The sequence below is a fragment of the Sinocyclocheilus grahami genome, unplaced genomic scaffold (assembly GCF_001515645.1).
Source record: "Sinocyclocheilus grahami isolate Dianchi unplaced genomic scaffold, SAMN03320097.WGS_v1.1 scaffold10.1, whole genome shotgun sequence".
Classification (NCBI taxonomy): domain Eukaryota; kingdom Metazoa; phylum Chordata; class Actinopteri; order Cypriniformes; family Cyprinidae; genus Sinocyclocheilus; species Sinocyclocheilus grahami.
This window is the reverse complement of record NW_015505189.1, coordinates 2,139,295-2,156,363: the sequence shown is the minus strand read 5'-3', so window position 1 is coordinate 2,156,363 and position 17,069 is coordinate 2,139,295. Positions and strand designations below refer to the sequence as shown.

The 17,069-nt window shown below is 37.4% G+C and overlaps 2 protein-coding genes across 2 annotated transcripts in view; one reads left to right on the top strand and one right to left on the bottom strand.

Moving 5' to 3' along the window:
- LOC107593420 (caprin-1-like) overlaps positions 1-8,522 on the top strand; it is a 13,089-nt gene extending 4,567 nt beyond the window's left edge. The window contains exons 4-13 of the mRNA XM_016283146.1: positions 1,994-2,232; positions 2,320-2,402; positions 3,375-3,524; positions 3,612-3,661; positions 5,105-5,188; positions 5,282-5,461; positions 5,542-5,632; positions 7,846-7,898; positions 7,979-8,089; positions 8,224-8,522. Coding sequence (XP_016138632.1) covers positions 1,994-2,232; positions 2,320-2,402; positions 3,375-3,524; positions 3,612-3,661; positions 5,105-5,188; positions 5,282-5,461; positions 5,542-5,632; positions 7,846-7,898; positions 7,979-8,089; positions 8,224-8,484 — 1,302 coding nt within the window. The 3' untranslated portion in view covers positions 8,485-8,522. The remainder of the gene's footprint in view (positions 1-1,993; positions 2,233-2,319; positions 2,403-3,374; positions 3,525-3,611; positions 3,662-5,104; positions 5,189-5,281; positions 5,462-5,541; positions 5,633-7,845; positions 7,899-7,978; positions 8,090-8,223) is intronic.
- Positions 8,523-11,418: 2,896 nt separating this feature from the next.
- On the bottom strand, positions 11,419-17,069 carry LOC107593409 (nucleobindin-2-like). Its single transcript, XM_016283135.1, has 13 exons — positions 16,902-17,069; positions 16,242-16,382; positions 15,936-16,043; positions 15,717-15,849; positions 15,472-15,575; positions 14,649-14,834; positions 14,474-14,564; positions 14,330-14,388; positions 14,097-14,189; positions 13,891-13,980; positions 13,525-13,695; positions 13,349-13,409; positions 11,419-12,158 (listed from the first exon to the last, which is right to left on the bottom strand). The coding sequence occupies exons 2-13, from the start codon at positions 16,380-16,382 to the stop codon at positions 11,908-11,910; spliced, it is 1,488 nt and encodes a 495-aa protein (XP_016138621.1). The 5' UTR covers positions 16,902-17,069; the 3' UTR covers positions 11,419-11,907.

Sequence of the window (17,069 nt, the reverse complement as noted above, 5' to 3'; positions counted from 1 at the left end):
TGAGAAAGTTCAAACATGATTAAAGGCAAGTGAACAGTGCTTGAAAAAAAAGCATAGATAATATAAACAATAGTATTCAGATACAGAAATTTAATAATTAAGTGTAAAATAACACCGCATAGTGTTCACGGTATGGATTAAATTTAGATTAATCTTTGTTATAGCTGTTTTGTTGTTTGATTAACATTAGTGACATATTCAGCAGCAGGTATTTATAGGCTGCTGTCCCTTTAAAACCGACTGCACGGATCCAGTATAATGATACACATCCGATTTATTTCTCAGCTGACATATTGACATATTCAGCAGCAGGTATTTATAGGCTGCTGTCCCTTTAAAACCGACTGCACGGATCCAGTATAATGATACACATCCGATTTATTTCTCAGCTGTTTACATTCATTTAAAACATAACTGACTGCGTTTACGAGAATGATCGTCGAAATGGGTACTGTTGACATAATTCTGTGTGTATGTGTCTGTTCAAACATGAGAAGATGCAAAAGACGAATCAACTCGGTGTCTGAAACGCGTGCGTGTGTGTGTGTGCATGCGCGCTTTGCACGTGTGTGGCAGAACTGAAGAGATGCTGTGCGAGATGCGGCTTGTGCGCGCGCTTCAGGTGTGAGTCAGACAGCAAGACGAGACGGCAAAGAGTTGTTTTCTGCAACTTATTGCACTTAACTCTTTTTAACGTCAAGCAATTCTCTGCTATATGCGTCGAACAAAAACTTTGACCATTTGTAACGTTTTGATTTAAGTAGCCTATTATTAAAATGATTCAGATATCTCACACCCTTGTGATATGACATTTGTGATATTTCGATATATCGTGCAGCCCTACAGAATATGAAGGATATCAAAAACAAGTTTTACACACACACACCAGTACGTATAGGGACATTTTAAGAGGGTTTATTCTCCAAATAACTCTAATTTCATGTTGCAGAAAAATGTTTAAAAATTGTGTATGGTCTCTTGTTCTTGTTCCAAGTTACCTTCCTGTCCACTGACTTTTGCCTCTCACAAAAGCCACAAAGCCTTCCAAGAAAATAGTAAAGGCTTATGTCATGCTTGAGCTTTAGTCAGGCTGAAACTTGAAAGTTAAGTTGCACGACATAAATGCAATGTTTAGGTATTATTATTTTTATTTATGCCTTAGTTTTAGTTTGTACTGTTTACCTTTTTTAAAGTAATGTGAAATAGATTTTAGTATTTTTATTTATTGAAATTTTTTGATATATTTGTATTTGCATTTTGAATGCAATTTGGCAATTAAATACATTAAATGGGGTTTAGTCTTCACGGTTATTAATGTATGCAATTTCTGCAATAAAAATGTTAATTTTTCTAAAAAGAAAACAAATTAGTTGTTTATTTTAAGAGATCTATCTTATTATCTCTTGTATATTTAGCATTGCTCTTTAATAAAGAAAAATGACTTCTTATACGATTAATCGATGGAATAATCTGTAGAATACTCAATTACTAAAATAATCGATAGCTACAGCCCTAGTCTTGACTGTCGTAACCAAACGTGACACGCAGTTTGAATGCTGAATGGAGGATGGCAGACAGCCGCAGCAGAGAGAAGAGTTTGTGAACTTGAATTTAATGACTTAAATAGTCATCTGTACCTCACACTGAACTATGGAACAGCTTCAGAACACTTGGACTTTGACTTTATGGTGCTTTATAATGTGTTTGTGCTTTCGTGGGGCTTAACAATAACACAGAATAGTATAAGCACTATCGGATTTGGATCGGTTCGTCTGACCGATACCCGATCCGGCAGAAAATTCCAGTATCGGAGCCGATACCGATCCTGAGTATCGGATCGATGCATCCCTAACTTTTACTCCTACTATCAAGCCTAAAACCATTGATGCAATGCAATATTTCTGTTCTCACAAAGCGAAAATGCTGTGGGACAGCACCTGGTCAATTTGTTTCGCCCAGTTTATATTAAAATATTTTGATTGTTTTCTTGTAGATCCAGAAAACAGTGAAAAAGGCAACACGACGGGAGCAGCTGAAGAGGGAGGAGGTGGAGCGCAAGCGACTGAAGGCAGTGCTGGAGGTGCAGTATTTGCTAGAGCAGCTGGGGGAGGAAAGCGTGAGGCAGGACCTGACTCAGTCCAGTGGGGACGCCCCTGTACTCACAGAGTCAGAGCTCACGGGCCTGGATGAGTTCTACAAGCTAATTGGGCCTGAGCGGGACTCTAGTGTAAGGTGAGGACAGTTCATTTGTGCCCTTCAGTTCATTTTTGTTAGTAGATTTGGTGTGTTTTAATATTTCAGAATTACTTTTGATTCCAGGTTGGCTGAGCAGTTTGATGAAGCATCCGGGCATTTGTGGGAGCTTTTGGAAGGAAGGGATAAAGCTGTGGCTGGAACCACATGTAAGTAATGTTTTTTTCTGGATTTTACAGTCAATTTAGTCTTAATATTGGACCCAAAATGTTTACTTTTTAAACTGTAATGGTTTAATTATACATATAGGAATGAATAAATAAAAATAAATTGTCTTTTTTTTATGTGTGGATTTTTTAAGAGTACCATTTATTTATTATAGAATACCATTATTATTTAACAAAGCTCTATTCTGAAGGTGTATTTTTGTGATGTACATTTTAGGATTGTGAGACCTTGCATGAAATTAAAGGTCTCTGCTTAATTTCGAACATAAACCAAAAATGTTTCACGATTCTGTGAGGGATTCGGTTGTGAACTCAGTCTCTTGAACTATTCATAGCTTAAGTGAATCTGATTCTTGGTAACGCAAGAGTGAGTTTGCGGTTGTTTCATGAAAGTTAAAAAGAATGAAAAATAACCAGTTCGTAAGAGTCTTTTGTTTGTAACTCGCACTTTCAATTGTCAGAATAGTCTTGAGCAATGCCAACTGAATAATCAAATCAATATTTGTTCTCCATTGAGTCTGAATACCACTGGGGCCATCCCTCTCTTGGCCTCCCTATGAATGGTGGCACTTGCCATGGCTTTTGAAAGCTGTACTCTGTCTCGGCCCTATGAGGATCAGCAATGCTGACTTGTGACCCACGTCAGCAGCTGGGCAGGCAGCCAGTGGTCTGCACAAAGCCTCTCTGCTGGAGGTTTTAATGATGGACATGGCCTGCCTGCGTATTCCTACAGAGAGGGTGGGAATCATGATAGTATAAATTTGTTTGTAAATTCAGCCTATGAGACTTTGTTACTGATGTTGTTGCAGTTTTTGTGGGCTAAATCAAAGTTACCTTCAGTAAAGAAAAATGCCTTTAGAGTCCAAATGATGTAGTTAACATCTTCCAGCAGACTAACACGGCCTCGCTAAACTTTGAGCCCTTGCATTAACCTGTTTTTTGTGTCTTGAACAGACAAAGCCCTTAAGGAAAGCTTGGACAAGATGCTGCTAAGTGGGTACTTTGATCGTGCTCAAACACATCAGAATGGAGTGTGTGAAGAGGAGACGGGGGCTGCAGCAGCAGCGGAGTCTTCAGAGAGCGAGGAACGCCCCGTTGAGCCAGGTGAAAACAAAGTCATCAAATTTTAGAGCAGAGAAATGCTTTCTCAAGCGACTGACAGTTTACATCGATGTTCTTGTCTTTTCACAGAGGGAACCGCTCAAGAATACACAGAAACTATTGAGGATGAAGCAACAGAGGTGTGAATTGATATTAACACAGTTTAGGGCTTTTCGCCCTTGAAATAGTTAATCCTGGGTCATTCTAAAACCCAGAGGTCTGTTGCACAAAGCTGGTTTTGGTTTTTACCCAGGTAAGTTCGTGTTTAGTTTGAGCAAACTCTGAGTTTATGGGCTCAAGAAGGTAGGTTGGTTTTGAGCAGGTTTCGTTGCCATGGTAACTTGCACTACACGGCTACTCTGCTCCGGAGCAGGTTTTATTCTGGGTTAGCGATTGCAAACCCAAACTGGACCAATCAGCGGTGAGCAAAATGACGTATATCTGATGCAATAAAGCCACTCCCCCATATCTCTTGCTCCACATTAAAGCAGTTTACAGTGATAGAATCTTAGAGACAGAATTGGCCATCGTTTGCTGCTAATTATTTATTAGATTCATATTATATGAATTATAATTATTTATAATTCATATAAAATATTCAAATAATTGTTATATGAACTGGCAATTAAATTATCTTTTAATTTAAATAAATGTAAATATATACATATAAGTTTTAATATATAAAGCTTTTAAAATTACTTTTATTTAGAAACTAAATAAATTATTAAATTCTGTTGATTTATTTGCATAATAAAATATTTTATTTCTGCTGCCTTCTCAAACTTTTGCTGCAGCAGCAGTGCTTATTCCTACCTTGTAAATGCATTTAAATTCATTATTTTTAATAACACCTCTTAATATTCAGCAGAGAAGTTAATTGGGGATAGTCATGCAAGAAGTGTATCAAACCGATGCTCTCTCTTCCGTGTGATTGGCTGTTTGCTGCATGTGTCACACTTTCAGGTTAATCACAAACTCTGGATCAAACTCTGAATTGACAGAGAATGTTTATATCTAGCTTTGTGAGCCAGCTGATCTTGATCTAAACCAGGTTGAATTTGTTTGGTTTTGTCAACTCTGAAACACTGAGTTTGTTCAGCTAGCTTCATGGAACAGGCCACAGGTGAACGGAATCCTGGGTTATCTTGCTTCATTTTTTTACACTGCATTTTTCATCGCCATGAGTTTTTCTGTTTGGCCGATTCATCGAACAGTGAGTGCATGGGACTTTCATTTTGACAGAGATGAGAACGCCATTGTATTGCTAAGCATCTAGCTGAAACATTATAACACAAGTTTGGCAAAAGCAATGTTAATGCTGCTTGCGAGCAGAGTTTCATTACCATAGTGCTAACCTGCTTCTAAGTTACAAGTGTGAAACATTCCTCTACCTGGGGTTAAAAATGGGGTTTAGGCCAATGATGACCCAGGGTTAAGCATAGTGTGAAAAGCCATGTTTTATCTACATGCTTTATGTAAATCCTGTATTATTATTTTTTTTGGAAGGCAAGAAAACATTTTACAAACTAGACAACTGTAGTCATAACATGTTTTTAATGCCCTGCACTTCTTTTTCCTTATAGTTTGTAAACAGACAATTCATTCCAGAAGCCACCTACAGCAGCAGTGACAAAGAGCAAGGAGCAGAGTGGAACACAAGTTCTCCGGTATACCTAATAGACCTCATTTGTCAAAGAAAACACCAGAAATGTTAGCAACCTCTGGCAAATGTTGTTTACACAGTGATTTTTGCTTTTCAGGCAGTTAGTGCCCTCCAGCAACCACAGCAGCCACCTGCAGCCATGAGCCCAGCTCTGGTCAGCTCAGAACCGCACACACTGAACGCCGTCCTCCCTCCCCCTGCAGCAGATCCCGTGGTCCGAAAGCAGGCAGTCCAAGATCTCATGGCTCAAATGCAGGGTACCTTCAACTTCATGCAGGTAAACTGCGGAATTTGTCATTCATCACGCTTCAAGTGTAGCAGTGGTCTTTTCTAACTTGTGTGTGAAATGTAACGCAGGACTCCATGCTGGAGTTTGAGGGACCGCCTCTAGATCCTGCTATTGTGTCGGCACAGCCCATGAAACCTGCACAGATGGTCTGTCCACCAGGTTGGTATACAAATTAAAAAATGCTGTGTCCCAATGTGCAAAGTATGTACTCTTGATGAAGAAAAAGTACACACTTTTGAGTGTGTAGGAGAAGAGTAGGCAAACTTTGGGACATACTATCATGACATACAATTGTGTTTTCAACAGGCTGCTCTGTGGCATAGTTACATGCACACTGCCACTGTAAACTGGCCTGTCAATCATCTTGTCACAGTTAACATCCTCCACATTTCATTTAACTTCCTACCGTATTGGAGAGAAAAGAAGTAGCACTTTGATCTGCCAGCCGTAGGTCTTTATGCGGAGAACTCTGCTCATATTTTTTGCATAATGATTAATTTAAAAGTTAATGGCCCAACAGATGTTTATAAAAGTTCACGTTGTTGCAGATGAAATATAAAAGATAACATTAAATAAATATTTTTTTACCAGGTTAATTGTTGATTATTAGTAGCTCAAACCCCTTTATCTAAACCTCTTTACTTAACCATTGGTCGCGCACATCGCTTTTTTATTCTTGTTTGTAGTTCTGAACCGAATCCTTCACCAAAGCGCAATGGATTGTGGGCAATATTAGCCATTAGAGTGTGCACGGATCCACACTTAAAAAGTCTACCTGAAATAGTAGACCATCCAGGGAATTTTGGCATATTCTTTTCAACATACTATGCTTTGGGACACACTTATTCTAATCTCACATACTATTTAGGATGGATAGTATGAACATTGGGTCGCAGGGATAGTCTGCTCTAAAAGCAAAAATTCTTATTTACTTTATTTAGACACCTTTAGATGCATCATGTCAAGTTGGGCATCAATCACTAGATTGCATTGGTTTTTTGTGTTTTATGACCAAATGTCCAATGAGTAATATCTGTACAAATCAATCATATTTGAGAGCTATGCTGAAGGACCGAAGATTCCTTGCAGCAGTGTTATTTTAGTATTATTTAATCGCTATTAAAGCATTTATTAATATTTGGAATTAGCCTTAGTTTTTATATTTTAATTTAGGTTTTAGTTATTTTTGGGCTTTTGTCACTTTTATTCACTTTTTTTTTTTTTCTTCTTCAATTTTAGTACTTCATCTCGTTTCTAATCATTGAAGTGGTATTTTTAATTTTGACTTTTTCAATTACTAAAATCAATTTTTAATAGTTTTAAAGAAGTTTAGCCTTGCACAAAGAAAAAAACATTTATAATGACAACATAAGGCTGAGTAACTAAAGAATTTTGGATTAACTTTTCTATATGGTTGGGTATTGTTTGAATACGATCAATTCCAATTCTGCTTATCCCATTCCTATTTTCAATTCCAATAAGGTAAAAAAAAATGAAGGTGAATGTTTAGATGTCAAACATTTATTCTGTGTCTTTTTACAAAGCATTCTGTTGCAGCTGAATAACATGGGCAATAATCAGCAGCCTACAGAACACTTAGGCACATGAGGAACTTTTGCCTATGCTTTTAACAAAAATACCACAGCAAAAACTAAAAAAATATATAAATTTCAAATATTAAATTGTTAAAGACAAGTAAACGGTCAGTAATAAAATGGGAACAAACAAATCAATAGCATAAATACAACTGTACAAATTTCAGGTACAGAAAATGAAATCCAAAATTATCTTTTTATAAATAAGATATAGATTAATCCTCATTAAAGGTACGAAAGGTATTCAGTCAAGATCAGTGAATGATTTTCTTTTGTTCTTTGATTAACATTAATGACAGGCAGCAGGTTTATTATTCTGCTGTCTCTAACACCAAACGCACATGGATCTAAATTACTGTTACACATGCGTTTTCTTTCTCATCTGTTTGTGTTCAACTTAAGACAAAAATGGCTGTGTTTACAAGGATATACTGACATAATTTTGTGCATATTGGTCGCAAGATGTGAAAAAGAAGTCCAGGCCGGAACTACCTTGTCTGCAGTGGAACCCGCACCAGAACTGTGGTTCTCTGTGCTCGTGCTTCAGATGTGTGCGCGTGCCGCAAAACTGTGCGCAAGTTCTTTCCTACTTGTGCTTAAATGGTATAAAATCACATTAGAATGCGAATGCAGGAATCGTTAAGCGGAATCGTAATATACATGTCTTATTGAATTCCGGTTCTTGGAAATTTGGAACCGATTCTAAAATGAAACCAGTTCTCAATACCCAGCCCAAAATGTTGCTCTTTTAATGTGGGTTTTTTTTTGCTCACACAGAATCCCGACTACCCCAACACAACGCTCTTTCTGTGCAGCCTGAACCCACGCAAGTAAGTGCAATTAGCAGAAACATGCTCTCAAGTGGTTTATGTCTGAAATGGCTTTCCTGAAACTCTGTTTCTCTATCCAGGTCCCGATGGTCTCCGCTCCAAAGGAGGCCTACTCCTCCACACCCCCTCTCTATCAGCCCCCTCATAACTCGGAACCCCGACCACAGACAGACTCCATTGACCCCCTGCAGGTAACCGCATACACCGCAGTGCTTTCGCAGATGCTGTGTGTACACTATGGCTTAGATATGTGAGTGATGTAGGATATACACCCTAGGTCTCCATGCCCCTGTCGTCTGAGCAGCCCCCCACCCCTTCCTCTCAGCCCCAGGTGTTTCAGCCTGTCTCCAAACCCCTTCACAGTGGCATCAACGTTAACGCAGCTCCATTCCAGTCCATGCAAGCGGTAGGCCTCAACCTGTCTACCCCACCCTCTCCAAATTCACCCCCTCAGAGTTTGTCTCTCCATACTGCTTCTGTTCTGTTTTTCATGCTGTGTAAGGGGCCATTCACAAAGAACACATTTTTGCATTACTTTATGCAGTTTTTTTCCATTGGTTTTCTGTGGAAACAAGCATTGCACTGACACGTTTGATAGTTCTGCTCATGTCTTGCATCTTTTGTAGTATCTTGATGAGGTCTTCTATAGAGCCCGCCCGATATGGGTTTTTTGGAACCGATACCGATATTAGGGAGTAAAAAAAGGCCGATACCGATATATCGGCCGATATTCTTTGTGTATATTAGTACCAGTCAAAAGTTTGGACACTTTCCCATTCATGTGTCCAAACATTTGACTGGTACTATATATAGAATACAGTATATACATAAACAGAATATATATATATATTTATATACATAAACACATTTTTTGCAATGATCACTCAAATGTGGTGATCAAACACTTATAATGGTGACAGAGATATGTAAGGGCATTTAACAATAAACTTGCGATGAGTGCGATGCACAAAGTAACGGGGTGTTAGTTGTAACACATAGTTTGAATATTATTTTACCATAGTAACATTTAAATTCTGGCTAAAGTAAACTTTTTTTTTATCTCAGTTTTTATTATTTATTATATTTTATTATTAATTTAAAATGAGACATCTGCTGTTATTTTAATCTCCAATCTGTTATTTATCATTTCAGATAGGTTTTTTTTTTAATGCTTTGATTACTAGCAGAAGACAGTAACCAGTTTTAAACTCCAGTTGCGCAGATGGGGCACGTTGTAACACTGTGTTACAATGTGCTATTCTATGACATTAGCGATGTTATTTACTTTAATTTTAATGAGAAACAACGAGAAACAGGTGAATAAAAACAGACAGTCAGTGTTTAATGTTTAGAAATTATTATTTCAAGACATGTAAAGCATCGTTGCTCGTTTATGTGGGCCGTCCCAAGCATGGTTGCAATGTTCATTGTCAAACTCCAAAATCAGATCATTTTAAATTCTTAAAAAACGCCATTATTTTATTTGAAATAATTATTTTATTTTGTTGACAAAATATTTTAATTTGTCTTGTATATTTTTTTCATGCGATCAGATAACATTTTAAGCTGTTATATGGTCATGTTACAATGTGCCCCTCAGCTGTTACAATGTACCCCACCTATGGGGCATGTTGTCACATTTCACTTCCAATTTTTGAGGGGACCGTGAATTTAACCACCTGTAACTCCCGAATCCCTGGGGCTATCCACGCAGGGGTGGTCTCATTCGAAAGAGGGCCTCGAGACGTACAGTCAATTTGCATTCGCGAGGGTTCCTCAAGCTGAAGGGATCCCCCAAATTTGGTGCGGATCCGCCGCGCCATTACGGAGATATGGCCGTTCAAAATTTCAATGGTTTTCCATAGAGAATTTGAGTGCAATAATGATATATGGAGCTGTTCTGATGAATCTGTTGTTGTACTTTTGGGATTGATGGTTTGCATTTAACACTTGTAGTATAAGATACATAATGTACATACTTTATGGGTGTTTTATGATCAGAATACCATTTCAAAAGCGTGGAAAGTGCTCGTTGTAATTGGCCCTGAAATCATTGAATGTGACTAGACTATTTATCTCCACATTGATTTTCTGATGTATTTGGGTTTCAGGACGAGGGGGATCATATCGGTCCAGCAGAGGAATGGGTCCCATGGCTGCCCAACAGACCAGCTAAACCCAGTCCTTTAGCCATTATCAGCCCTGTTCCACCCCTTTATCTCCTCCACCCATTTGGACTCTCAAACACGAGCCGTGCCACTCCAGACCATGTAGTTAGATGACCGCATCTTAGCAAGTAAGGACACAACCAATGGATTTGGGAAAATACAGTATCAATGAGACTATAGCACTCCCAGCACTGTAATTGCTCAGAGCTCTCAAAGCTTTCTCTCAATCATATGCTATTGCACAGCCTTTACACATTTGAGACAGAACACGTGCCTTTGATTATGGGTGTCTGGATTTTAATTGAGCTTGGTGGAATGACGACTTGGTAGCTGGGAAGAGCCGCTAGATTATGAATGTGAAGTACACCGTATACCAAAGGCACTTCGTTTTTGGCCAAATGAACTGTTAAGTGAATGTGAAAAATTTACTTGTACGTACTGTATTGTGACGTGAATTCTTTTTTTGGCTCAGCCAAACGGTTTACAGGAAATGCATTGTACTGTATGTGGCTGAATGACTGCTTCATTGTATTTCTTCCAATCAATGTTGATTAGAATTAATGCTAATAAATGTTTTTTGAAGGACGAGACACTTTAAAAGTTATTCTCACACATTTGGTATGACGTAAGAGCAGAAAGAATCTTCTATGAAGCCATAACATACGTTGTGCATTTAATATCTTAAAATCTTAAAGCACTCTTGTGCATTTAATATGCAGTTTATATATATATATATATATATATATATATATATATATATACACATATATAGTGCCTCATTGATATGATTATCACAAATGGCTTTCGATGGGTTAAGTATAGTGCAACAAGACATTTGTGTGGTGTGTGGAATAATTAAAATGCACTTAAAGCTAGTTTTGGGTTCAGTGCAAGGTAAGCACAATAGACAGCATTTGTGGCTTCATGTTGATTAGCACAAAAAAAAAAGTAATTAGCACAAGAACGGTTTCAATAATATGGACAGAGGATGTAAACAATTAGTGTGGGGGAAAATTGGTTCCTAAACTTTTTTTTTTTTGTATGTGTGTAAAGTTATTTTCAATTTTACAACTTTTTTTTTTCTTTTGCCATGATTACACATTACCATAAACACTACAAATTTAAAAATGATTCTTTAAACATCTTTACAATTCAAATTATTCACAAATTTAACAATACAAGTGCATTTGTAAAAATACTGGTAAAAGCTTCACATTTCTGCTTTTAAATCCTCCAGAAATTGTCCCCATTCACTATCATTGTAAGTGCCTTAATTTTGGCTTTAATTGAGCTTAATTTGTACTGAACTGAATTGAAGTAATTGCATGTGATGTTTGTATTTCATAAAATAATTTTTTTTTCCAAATAGATTTCTTTATTGACTTTACTCTCAAAGTTCCCCCCGTAAGCAACAGTTAAACTCCAGAGTAGCCTTAATCAATTAAAAACTTCCAGTACAATTCAACAATATTCTGATACCACACAACTAGGTTTTAAGTAGCTCTTCATGGCCATTAAAATTTCAGAAAAAAAAATGTCCAAAACAAAAGCGTACACACAGACATCCAATCCACTCTGTTGGAAAATAAAATATCCACAACGTATGTAAAAGATATTTCCAATAACAAAAAGAAATCAAACACACATCAAACAGCAAAGTCTGCATTAAATGTATGATATTTATGAAACCACCCAATTCCTTACTAATTAAAACCACAGCACACATGACCACAGGTAATCATTGACTCGTACTGTGCAGGAGGTACTTTTTGTTGAAATCAGTTTGAAGTCAGAAGGTCAGTTTGTCCACACAGTCACGCAGGAAAAACCATATGACCATTCTATGGCACATTGTTGTGGTCGAGGGGCATCTGTGGAGAATCATGGGGTAGGCTGTTGTGTCCTGGAGGCAGTGGCTGGTTTTCTTGGGGTATATGTTGGGGTTCCTGTCCTAGATCCTGTTGATTTTGGGGTACATGTTGTTGTTGCTGTTCTGGAGGGATATCTTGGTGTCCTGGGGGCAGAGGCTGGTTCTCAGGGGGCACAGGAGGCGGATCATGTCCTAGTGACTCAGGGACAGCATTTCCTTGCACTGTTATAAGAGATTTAGAGTGTTTTGTATTATTGCCAAGAATAACAGGTTACACTTAATGTTTAAAACTACAGTGCATTTGCCAAAAATTTTTTACATTGAAAATAAGGTGTTTATACATAACATTTAAGTATATTTGCCAAGAATGTTGCTTTTAAAATCGAGGTGTTACATTTAAATGTTTAAAATTCAAGTATATTTGTCAAGAACGTACTTTTAAAATCAAAGTGTTACATTTACATTTAGTCATTTAGCAGACGCTTTTATCCAAAGCGACTTACAAATGATGACAACAGAAGAAATATAAGTGTTGAAGATTTCACAGAGGAGGTTTTGGACACCACCTTTCACTTTTGATCATAAATCAGAAAATGCTGTAACAGCCATAAAAGTTTTTAGGAATAAAATGTAATATAAATAAATGGGATTGACATATGAACAAACCTCTTTGTAAAAAATGGAAAGTCTGGTGTATGTACGTGCTACTGAAGTGGGAATGTTCGGCTCAGTGCATGAGAAAAAATGCATTAGAAACAGCCTTTATAGAAACGAATTTTACTATTTTATTTTTTTTTAATTATTGTTACTTTTCTTTCCACTAGTCATGTTATGGTGGCAAAATAGCCCTAAATCTCCATATTGACCAGTGCATGTAAAAAGCATAATATTTAATTTGGCTTTAAAAAGAGGTTTTTCTTTAGGTGGTGCTGCCTAAGGAAATGCTCTAAAATTAAAATATTGTTTACATGTGATATTACAGTTGTGTTGGAGGACAAAATGGTCAACCCTATTCACACTGAGGGTGATGACAGTGAAGACTCCATTACCCACATTATTACATTTCAATTTAAATGTTAAAAATTCAAGTATTTTTGTCAGGAATGTCACTATTAAAATACATGTTACATTTTAAATTTAAATGGTTAAAATTCAAGTATATTTAGGAATATTGGTGTGGCTATTTTTTATTATTAAAGTTTTTTTTATGCTTTAACAACCACAACATTGGAAACCCTGTTAACCCACTGCATACAATAACCGATATCAAGTTTATTTAACCATCTCCACAATATTGTTAAAGTAGAATAACATGTCAGTGGATCTCACATTTAAACCCAGTGTAAGAATAGCTTGGTAATGTAAACTTCACATGTATCCAGTTATATATCTGAAGTGAAAGTATTACTTACGATGCATCTCAGGTGGAGGTGGAACCTTCTGTGTTTTTATCCGCTCCATATGCTCCACAGCCTGACAGGGAAGATGCACAGAACAGTTTTTTTTCATTTACTTGTTTTAAATGACTCTTCTTGGTTATTATTTTTTTAATTCGATGAGCAGGTACGAGACAAATCAGTTCAGTTACCTGCTGCAGTTCTATTTTCTGAGCATTGAGCTGCTCCTGCTGCTGCTCCAGACCCTCTCTCTGTTTCTGAAGGTCAGCTGCTTTCAGATTTAAGTCTTCCTCCTGCCTGGCCAACTGCTCCTCAAACTCTCTCATCTCTTCTTCAGTATATGCCTGGTTCTGTTCTAGAGTCTGGGGTCATCCAATAGCCCAAGATGATTATTACAGAAAAACTTGAATGCCTTTAAATAGCATTGTTTATATATATACACGTATAACGTATTAATTAAAGGATTAAGTTATTAGGCAATCATCCAACATACACGCATGAATTAGTGGGAATTAAGCAATGGTCTAAATATCCGTTAAGCATGTGACCATACTCACTTCCCAGCTGTCTGGTTCAAGAAACTCTTTTTTCTTTGTGGCAACCAGGAACTCATCTAAGGATACCAGCCTGTCTTTATTAGAGTCGACCTGTGAAGGCCAGAAGATTACAGATTTAGAAAAAAAATAAATTTTCCCCAAAGATCTTCCTGAAGTTGCCAGGTCATACAAAGAGAATTGGTCCATTATTATAAGCATCATTTAACCTCGTTCATGACATGTTCTCTCATTCGCAGCCTCTCCTCCTCCATTTCAAGCATGTCGTCCTCTTCATTAGTGGGATCATAGATCTTTTCCAGCTGAAAAAATAATCACATTAGAAGCCATTTCATTGCTACTAAATAATAACTGAGCATTTTATAACGACAGACACTATTTTATATAGGTTTTATTTTTATTCTGTGGTGAATTATGCAATTGTTATAATTACACTGCATACCTCTTTCGTGAAAAGGGCTTCCAGCTCTTGTTCATCAAAGAAGCCATCTCCGTTTGTGTCTGCAAAAAAAATGAAACAATATTCAACATGTCATTTTAGCATTCTCATATCCAGGATTCAACTAAGCTATCAAAAATATTTTACCATGCAGATTGAAGAATGTTTTGGGGTCAAAATCTTCAGGGTCAAGACCATCAGCTTCTTCCCACACTTCTTTGAGCTGATCCTTGCTACCCTACAGACCAGAATATCAGAGAAACATGAGCATATCCTCAATGAAATCGCAAACGTCAGGAGAAGTTCATACGTGCCGACTCACGGGGTGATTGACTTTAGGGTGATCAGCATGTTTTTTCTTCATCTCCTCATAGTGCTCCTCTTCTTTCCTCCTGCCCTCCTCATCAAGTGTCTTCAGGTGTTCCTGTCTCTCATGCTCTTTCGTCATCTCGTACCTTTTAAATTCTTCATGCCGTTCCTTGTCGTAGTTCTCCAGATCTTTTGTAGCCTAGATCATAAATATGAGTGAAATATAACAGCTTGACATGCTTTCATCTTCAGTTATCTTATGAATGTGAAAAGAAGGAAAATGATCCTGAGATGTTTGCTAGAATGTACATGCTGACCTTGGATTTAAAACAAAGAATATTACTTGATGTTCTTTTTAAGTGCATATGGAAGACTCCAGAAATCCTTGAGAGTGTATTAGTAGGATGCAGTTCAAAAACGTTTTTAACCGGTACAGACTAATGCGCTATATTTAGTGAGAGAAACATAATTTTTTGACATTTTTACCACCGCATTCTGTTAAATGTACTGTATGTTTAGAGGAAAATTCCCACCTTCATAAAAAATGTGAAAATATGACGAACTTTTTTCTAAATCGCTGTGAAATTATTAAAATCTTTATTTACTAAGTCATGGAAATGTATTATTATTTATTATTATTATACATTTGCCACAATTATATGCAATAAGAAATGTATTTTAAATACTAAATATATGTGGCAGCTTTGTTTTGGACCTTTATGGATTAAAAGCACCAAAATCAAGTATCAAATAAAGGGAGCATTCAGGCATCCAAGGTGACAGCCACAGAATCAAATGAAGTATGATGGAAGCTGGGTAACTAAGTATTGACGTACCGATTTGATGAGTCTGTCCAGATCCTCAACCTCAAATGTATGTGGGTTCATGTGGTTCAGATATTCAAACTGTTTGAGTAACGCCTGGTGATCTACTGCAATATCTTTAAACATGAGACAGAACTGTGTTCAGAGAATGTTCTGAAAACCCATTTGGTGTTTATGGTCTGTTCATTCATTAATATGCATGAAATGACCTCAAGCACTTATTCAACTGTAATTATTTTTTTTACAGCCATTCTTACCATTCCCTCCTTCAATATCTTGCTTGGCTTTGATCAGGGTTCTCAGACGGCTGACCTCTTGCCTTTTAAGTTCATCCAGCTTGGTTCTCACATGGTGGCTGACAAAGTCAAGCTCTTTAGCCAACTTCCCTAGCTGAAATCAGCAGGAATGAACAGATTAGCTCTGTGTGACCTTTGTATTGTATAACACAACACAAATAAAGCCATGCCGTTTCTTACCTTTATATCTTCCATGTCTGTGTTGTGCAGCTTTTCTCTAAAATGTTGATCTTTTTCAAGGAAATCGATAACTTCCCTGAGATAGCGGTCATAATGTAGTCCAGTGTCCTACAAATATAATATAAATAATATGAATGGAATATAAAGTGTGCTTTTTGTCTTTCAAAGTAAATGATTTCAAAATTGTGAGCCTTATTGCCGCACAGAAATAGCCATGCATATTTTTATGCTTCCTCACACTCTAAGACTACTTGTTAGAACTTGCAGCCAAAGCTTATTTTGTAATTAGCTGATCAAATATCTTACCACACTCTGGGGAGGCTCTTTGACTGTTTCCTCTGGGAGCTTCACCTTAGTTTTATCTATGCTTATTGGCACTGCCTTGACCCAGGACAGCACACTCGCCAACACAAGGCAGCTGGCGAGGAGCCCCTTTAAATAGGACATCTGGAAAAATCAGCACGCGCATGTATGAAACGTGAGACGGAGATGACAGCTCTATCATATTAGATAGCGATACTGTCTGGTTGTACTGCAAACCCTGAGTTGCCTTCCATTTTTGGGATCACATGCGAACCCGGAGGTTCGAATTGAAATATTTTAGACATCGCGATTCGAACGGGTCTAGGTAGGCAGCTCAATAGGGCTTGAGACACAACCAATGATTGGCAGATCAGCTCACCAATAAACCCGTTAGGATAAACAACATTAACAGGAAGCTAGCGGGTCACTATATTAAAGTGACACTCAAAATATACATGCTTTTGTCATATTGCATTACAGAAATGTGGTTCGACAGGGTGGGTGAATATGATACATAAAGGCTAATTCCATTAGCTTTCATTTGATAGTGAAGTCTATGCCAGACGTTACTGCGAAACTCGCTGGACATTTAATAAGTGAAAAGTTGAATTGTTGGTGCTCTATTTGGATTAAGGCAATTCGCAATGAAATAATGGCACTTACGGTGTCAGATCGGTTTCTATCGAGCTATCTCGGGTGTTTTCTGCTTCCTTTCATTACCGGGGCTTCCTGACTGTCTGCTATCTTGGACTGATGATGGTGACTTACAGAGTTACAGAGGCGGATTCAGAACAGCTATAGCTATAGCGAGCTCAGCTAACAGAGAAGAGC